General features: G+C 36.7%; 1 protein-coding gene across 4 annotated transcripts in view; it reads left to right on the forward strand.

Moving 5' to 3' along the window:
* The window catches only part of scaper (S-phase cyclin A-associated protein in the ER), a 65,472-nt gene that overhangs the window by 23,571 nt on the left and 34,467 nt on the right, over positions 1 to 7,434 (forward strand). For all 4 annotated transcript variants that reach the window (XM_008412297.2, XM_008412301.2, XM_017305238.1 and 1 more), the window contains one exon: positions 2,039 to 2,175. In XM_008412297.2, the coding sequence (XP_008410519.1) occupies positions 2,039 to 2,175 (137 nt within the window). The remainder of the gene's footprint in view (positions 1 to 2,038; positions 2,176 to 7,434) is intronic.

Consider the following 7,434-nt stretch of genomic DNA (forward strand, 5'->3'; position numbering starts at 1 on the left):
ATAAAAATGTTGTGGTCTATATAAATAATTACACTTTTTGTTTGAAACGTGTATTAATATACCTAATATGCTACTATACAAAACAAAAGTTATGATAAAGCTGAGTAACTAAAATGTGGTGCTTGACGTTATTTTCCTCTGAAACACTAAAAACCAATATGGTTGTGGTAATTTGATCTTTCGTAGAAGGATAGCTTTACTTTAAGACAAACATGACACGCAGATGTATGTCGATCAAAAGGGTTTTGTATTGGACTAAAGCACCAGTGAACAGATAAACACATCCTGTAAAATATACATTTGTAAAAAGCTTCCTTTTTAGATGTGTGACTGGCCAGGTTGTCAGGAAGAGCGAGAGACGTTTCCAGCGCTATATCACATTTCTGCCATCAGAGCCAATCTGTGATATTGTGCTGGAGCTGCGCCCTTGGGTCAGTGTCTTTGGTGCTTTGTTTCTGTGGTAGACGCCTGTCTGTCTTCAAGGCTGAAACTCTTAACTGCTAAACTTGCCAAGAAATTGTAGTTCATGTCTCAGTGTTGTCCACTGATATTCCTGCAGCGTTTGATCTAGCTGTTGAGATTTTTGTAATCCATTATGTTTTGGTTTAGATGACTAAGATGCTTCCTTTAGGTAAGTGGCTAGTGCCTCTCAGAGGTATTGCAGATCGGCTACTTCCCAGTCACAAGACGGCTTTGGTTTTGAGTCATGACTGACCTGCAATATCAGTGATAAGAGGGGAAAGGTACATACATATAAGGAATATAGAAATGTATATGCGTTCTATATAACCTAATAGTCTTTAAATGTAATGAATGACTTGTTCATTCAAATCCTACAGCAAAATACTCTAAACAGCACAACAAACTTTGTCACATGGAAATTTAATTTCTTGAAAATAAGGCGTGATGTAATTTGTCATACATTTTCTGAATTAATTAGATATAATACCTAATTCGTGTTGGGTATTCTTGTAGATAGATATTTAAGTTATCTAAATATAAATTAGCAGAGTAACTGTGATGTATGACCATCTTTTTAGGCTTTAAGTTTTGTTTTAAAAATGTAATCCATGCCTTTTATTCTTATGGAAAAGACCGTTTCACTTTCTATAGGTTAAGTTTGGATTCAGTCTGCACTTTTGTGGAACTAATTTGCTTTTGCACAATTGAGGTTTTTATTACCCCTCTCAGTGACAGCCTCCATTCAAACAGCAGGTGCAGAGACAACACTTGACCAAAGGCTATGGTATCCCACACACAGGTTACCTCCACTACTGAAAAGAAACCCTTTATCTGATGGCCATCCTATTCTCTGGGGTGCTAGATGACAGGATAATTGGGTAATTGGTTTCTTGCACATGCATCATGGTGTCCAAATGGAGTTACATTCCCCTGTCTGCTGGTGGAAACATCAGAATCATTTGACAGTGCCCAGACAGAAGGCAACACCTCCGGGGGGGGCTTGCATGTTTATGGGTGGGCTAGAAGATATAAAAGACAATGGAGAGTTGGAGGTAATCACTCGTCCTGGTGGCAAACGGTTTTTAGCTTTTTATACGTTTGTGAGCAGTTGTTGTATTTACAAGAAAACTACACCAATCAAGCTTTTGAGCCATTTCTTCCTTCTGTTTTTTATTCTCTAGCTGTTAATCGGTATGGTGTGTTCACTGATATAAAAAAATAAGTTATTTTGAATTTCTTAACTACATGTCACCAGTTGGCACTCATCAAGCTAAAATGTGTCCAATTCTGATCAATAGCTGGTTCTTTTGTGGAGGGGTTTGTGTTTATTGTGCAGTAACGTTTCAACCTAAGTTGTTTTAGGTTTGACAATAATTATGTTTAATATGTTTGGTGTTTACAACTCAGGAGGTACATTTGACTGCATAGTACAGACATCCAAAAAATTAAGCTAGTGGTTCAGTTTCGCGCTCTCTCTCTCTCTCATATATATATATATATATAAATTTATTACATTTTCTAACAATCATTTTCCAGCTGCATATATGCTACATACCTTTTTCCATTGTTTTTTTAGGAGCATCTCTCCTTAAAGAAGTATATTGTGGACATACTGACAGACAGCTCCGTTTCCTCTGAGAGTGTGAAGGATTGTGAAGAGCGCCAGAAAGCAAGGAAGAAAGCAAAGAAGCTTCGTGCCAGAATGAACTCCAGGTAACAACATCCTCTTTTTCTCTAATTCTGTCAAACAGTTTTTTTTCCCGCTTGACCCTTATCTTCTCACAGACACTCGAAACAAACCTGAGCCAGAACTTTTTATATATATATATATGTGTGTGTGTGACAAGGAGACAGAAAGCGGATTATATTTGCATCCTTGCTGTCTACAAGATGGCACTGATGAGGTGAATTTATGACCACTTTCTGTGATTGGGGAGCAAAGCTGCGGATCGATCCATAGGTCCCCTTCTTCCTTCTGTAAAGAGCTCTTCTCCAAATTGCTACCATAGCACCGCCAAATCTGAAGTCTCCTTTTGTGTATAAGATGTATGTTAAAGGCGGTATGAACATGTCTATTTTTTTTCTTCTTGTTCTGCGTTATTGATTTTTAAATGATGCATCAAAGTAAATCAATAGTAATCAACAAATAGCAGGTGACGGTGCTATATGTCATAACCTGAACTTCAGATTAATTCACTGTCAAAAATGGGAGGAGAATAAAAAGAGACGATGTTAACAGTTTTTATTGACTAACAGCAGGTATGGAGATGTTACTGAGGCAGCTTATTGAAGGATTTTATCATAAACAAATTAACATCAACACATGAGATGTGTTTTATATGCACTCTCACACACACACATATACATTTTTAAACTGTGATGGTCCAATTAATTCACTATTAAACTTCAAATGGTGTCATGCTTCTAAGAAAGTGTGAACACCAATCTAAAATGAAAATTTGTCTGGAAACTAATTGTTTCTAAATAATTTTCTACATTTTCCATAATATGATTTTCAGCCACATTGTGTTTGATGTTTGGCCTAAAGGACACTGTTGAGTTAAAGTTTGATACAAAAAGGAAAGTGAAGTTACTCCAGCAGTATATGTTTTTTTTGTGTGTGTGTGTATTTTTAGAGGTTTAATTTTTCTGGTTAAAATCTTTCATTCTATAAATATAGGGTATTTATAGGTTGAAGTTATAACAAAATTAATTGGAGAAAAGGCCCCAAATAATTTTCTATATTTTCCATAATAAAACACTTTTCGCTATGTGTTTGACATATTACCTGTTAAGTTGTGTTATATCCCTACAGTGAACACATAGAAGTGTGTGATCCACAGCTGCTGCCTGCCCCTCCCCCAATCCAGCCTCACTCAACAGTTATTGCAGATCTTACTGTGAGGAAAATATCTTCAATTGGTGAAGTTATCCTCAAACCGTTGTGTTAGATCATGGGTCACCTGCTAAAGTTATTGATGCCCTAGTTTTTTAAGAAGGCAGTTTGGATTAGCCATCTTGAATTAAAATGACAAAAGAGTTTTATACCTGATGATGATAGTACTGGAAGGCACCAAAAGCTTTACTTTTCCTTGAAGGTAACTTTTTGGAGCAACTATTTTTAAGGTAATCGTATAACATATTCCTGCTGCAACTACAAGTGAACTTTTTGTAAGCTTATAGCTACTCTTAGCTTAGCCTCTACCAACTGCACACTGTGCCTATAAAAACTTCTTAACCCTTTGGATGTTTTACACTTTTGTGACTTTTACTAATCAATCATGACAACAGAATTTGACTTATTATTTTTTGTAAAGTTTAAAAAAAAAAGTTACATTGAAAACTGATTCCTACAAAGTAAAAAATAAAATATTTAACATGGAAGGAGTGATTGCATAAACATTCAGCCCCTTTAAAAATGTCTAGCAAATTTGTCCTAGTAGTGTCACAATGAGTGGAATGGAGATCACCTGAATACAGTGAGGCCGTCTCAAGAGATTCTAGTATAAAGACACCTGTGTCTGGAAGGTCCATTCACTGGTTAATCAGTATTCCTGGCTACTATTACAGCATGAAGACAAAACAAAACAAAAAAAACCTCTCCAAACAAACCAGAGAAGAGGCTATTGGAAAGCATCATTCAAAGGGTGAATGCAACAAAGTTTTTGCGGCAGTAATCATCCCCTACGGTTCAGCTAAATCAATCATCAAGAACAGGAAGGATTATTTCTCGTGTAAATCTGCCTAGGTCAGACAGTCTTCATAAACTGAGTGACCGTGCAAGCAGGAGACTAGTGAGAGAGGCCTCGAGGAAACCTGTGACTACATTGAAGGAGCTACAAGCTTCTGCACCTGAGGTAGGAGAAACTCTTCAGACAAGAATTGTCGCCGGGGTTTTTCCAGTCAAAGCTTTATGGGAGATCGTCACTGAGAAAGCCACCGCTGGAAAAAAAAAAACTCACATCAAGTTTGACAAAAGACATGTGGGAGACTCCGAAGCAGCATCATGCCACCTGTGGAGACGCTTAGCAGCAGGCCCATGAAGGCTTGTAAAGGCAGAAGATAAAATTAATTTAACCATATGTAGGAAATTCCTGGAGGACAATTTGTTCCTACCTGCAAGAGAACTACGGCTTTGGAGAACATTTACTTTCCAGCCAGACAAAAATTAGAAGCGTCCTGCTAAAGCTACACAGAAATGGTTTGAAGACAAACAGGGTGGATATTCTGGAGTGGCCTAGTCGAAGCCCAGACCTTAATCTCAAAAAGAGCCGATCCCCATCAACCTGTCAGAACTTGATCAATTTTGCAAGGAAAAGGGAGTAAAATTGCTTCGTCCAGATGCTTCATTTCAACCTGAGCCAATCCACATACACTCTGGGTAGCATTGCAAGAAAAGTTGAGTCTACTAAATTTTGTTGTCAAAAACGCCAAATTTTGTTGCTCACGATGGATTTGTAAAAGAAATAAAATTGTAAAATATCCAAGGGGGTGAGTACTTTTTATAGGCACTATTTTTTTTATTACCAATTTTTAGATGGGGTCCCTTAAATTCACGAGTTTAATTTTTACTTCTTGAGTCTTAAAAGTTGAGCATTCATGGCTAAATGAAAGGGGAAAACTGCCCGTTGATGTCTCGGCTAGAATTTGACCAAATTTGATCCAAGAATGAAATGTACTCAAGACGTGCAGTGATGCATTAAGTTTTATTCTATGTGAGAGCCAAACCTGGATTCTCCAGGCTTTTATGGCATTTTCTTTCTTCCAACAAAGTTAATCATCCACATCGCACAATTTCAAGTTCTTTCTGTTTGAGAGTCTGGATCAAGCCCAGGTGCACGTTTGTCCGACTGCCATAATTAACTGAATCTGTGCTGAGTTTTAACGAATTTCTTGTGGCAAAAATATTCATAGCTAAATCAGTTTATTTATATTTTGTAATACGGATGGAATGAAGTGGTGGGCTGCAAAAGGGTGACTATTCATTGAGAACCAGTCATATGTCAGAAGAATATGTAGAAATTGTTTACCTTATAAACAATTTTCAATAAAAAATATTCTTAAGTTTAAGAAAGCTTAAGAATATTTAAGAAATAAATCACAGGAATTTTTAATGAGCAGTTATGATGACGCAAATCTTCTTTGTAGATGGAAACTAAATCTCATAATGTCCGAACTCCCTTCCTGACCTGGAAAATAATCTGTCTTAATGACTATGAAGTTGTCCTTGATCATCCAGACTAGTCTGATCTGAATTCTGAAGTGGCTGGAGATCACTTAGTCAAACAGATGGTTTTCTGCATCAATTGTTGCTGCTATGCATTGGTTTTTCTTAAAGCCTGTTCTGAACAAATGTGGTGTTTGTCTTTATATTGCTGGAGTCCTGCTACGTTGGTGATTTACTAACTAAAAACAAGCTTTGCTTTTGTGAAACACGTTTCTTCCTTCCTCGTCACAAAAACCCCTCCATCATCATCATGTTTGTGTAAGGCAGACTTATTTTCAAGCCCTCGTTACAGATAATGTATGAATTATGAGAAATTTCTTAAGATAATATATTACTGTTATGCTTTTCAGAAGAGAGTATAAATTCTTAAGATGACTTAAGAGACAATTACAAGCTTAAACAACCATCCATCTCCTACACTTTATTCTCTGTACTGGTGGGGTTTTTTCTGCCTTTGTGAGTCTCAGCGGTGCTGCGAAAGTGACAACATGATCTGCCTCTGTTCACCATCACTCTGCAGCAGACCCGCTGAGACCAGCACTCAAAGGCAGCAGCCCTTTAGAGGTCATAAATAACACAGAGCTCCCGTAAACATAAAGGTGAGCCACTTCACCGCTGGGTGGAAATGAACCATTTTATTGGAACACCGTATGGTGTCTGTAAAAAGTGAGGGGTTCCCACACCCACGTTCTCAGTGCTGTAATGCAGTACTGTTGTATCATAAAACGGTGCAAATCGCACCACAGCCAGCATTTTTATTTTTAATCAATTTGACCAACATTTGATAGCGAATGTTTTTAAATTCAAAATAAACTAGCTTAATTTTATGTAAGCGGCATTTAACCTGTAAGAGCAAAACGGTGGATGTTTGTTCTTTACAGGAGTGTCCTTGATTTGCACTTGGACACATATGAAGTGTTTGCTGTTGATCTAACCTTTAATTATTTTTGCTGTTTTTGATTTGGTAGAAAACATTTAGTTCATAAGTAGTCAAATAAACATGATTCTTTCTATGCACAATAAATTGATTATATCTTGATGTTATTTCTATGCCTTTCCTGTAGTTTTTGCTGCCCTGTTTTCTGTAGGGTCCTAAAGAATGACTTTAACTAATTCTTTTTTAACCGAAAAAGGTATAAAAAAATGTATACATTTGAAAAAGTAGTAAACAATAGTCCTCTCTGTTTTTTTTATTATTATTTACACCTTATTTCTTTCTTCCTGAGGTTTCTTGTCTTTGTCTCATTGTTCTTTGCTTACTGTGCAATTAATTGTCATGCTCTAAGGGTTTCTGCACAATCGTAAAATGTCTGCTAAAGACTGAAATTAGCTTTTGTCATTTTCCAAGTCTGGAATTGGGTATTGTCTTTTTGCTAGATTTGAGGAACACACGTATATTAAAACCCGACTAGATTAATTGTTTAAGTGTCAAAACTCAAGTCCTGAAAAGTACAGATCTTTGAACTGCAAAATATGTAGGAAATCTGTGTTCCACTTATTGACTGTGCTTAAATACCAGAGTTTATTACTTGATCAAGCATAGCTGGTCCTGATTTGATGAGGTAAAAGATGGACAAATGCACCTGTCTAATCCCTGGAAGTATCTGATTCCATCAATCATGAGATTAATTACTGGAAGGTCCTTGTTCAGACTTTGATCAATAGTTTCTTATCGTGTTTGGGAATTCCTGATAAAAGGTATTTACCCTTAATCAGATTTCTGCAAAGATGCAGCTATATATATA

The sequence above is a fragment of the Poecilia reticulata genome, linkage group LG6 (genome assembly GCF_000633615.1).
Source record: "Poecilia reticulata strain Guanapo linkage group LG6, Guppy_female_1.0+MT, whole genome shotgun sequence".
In the NCBI taxonomy this organism is placed as follows: domain Eukaryota; kingdom Metazoa; phylum Chordata; class Actinopteri; order Cyprinodontiformes; family Poeciliidae; genus Poecilia; species Poecilia reticulata.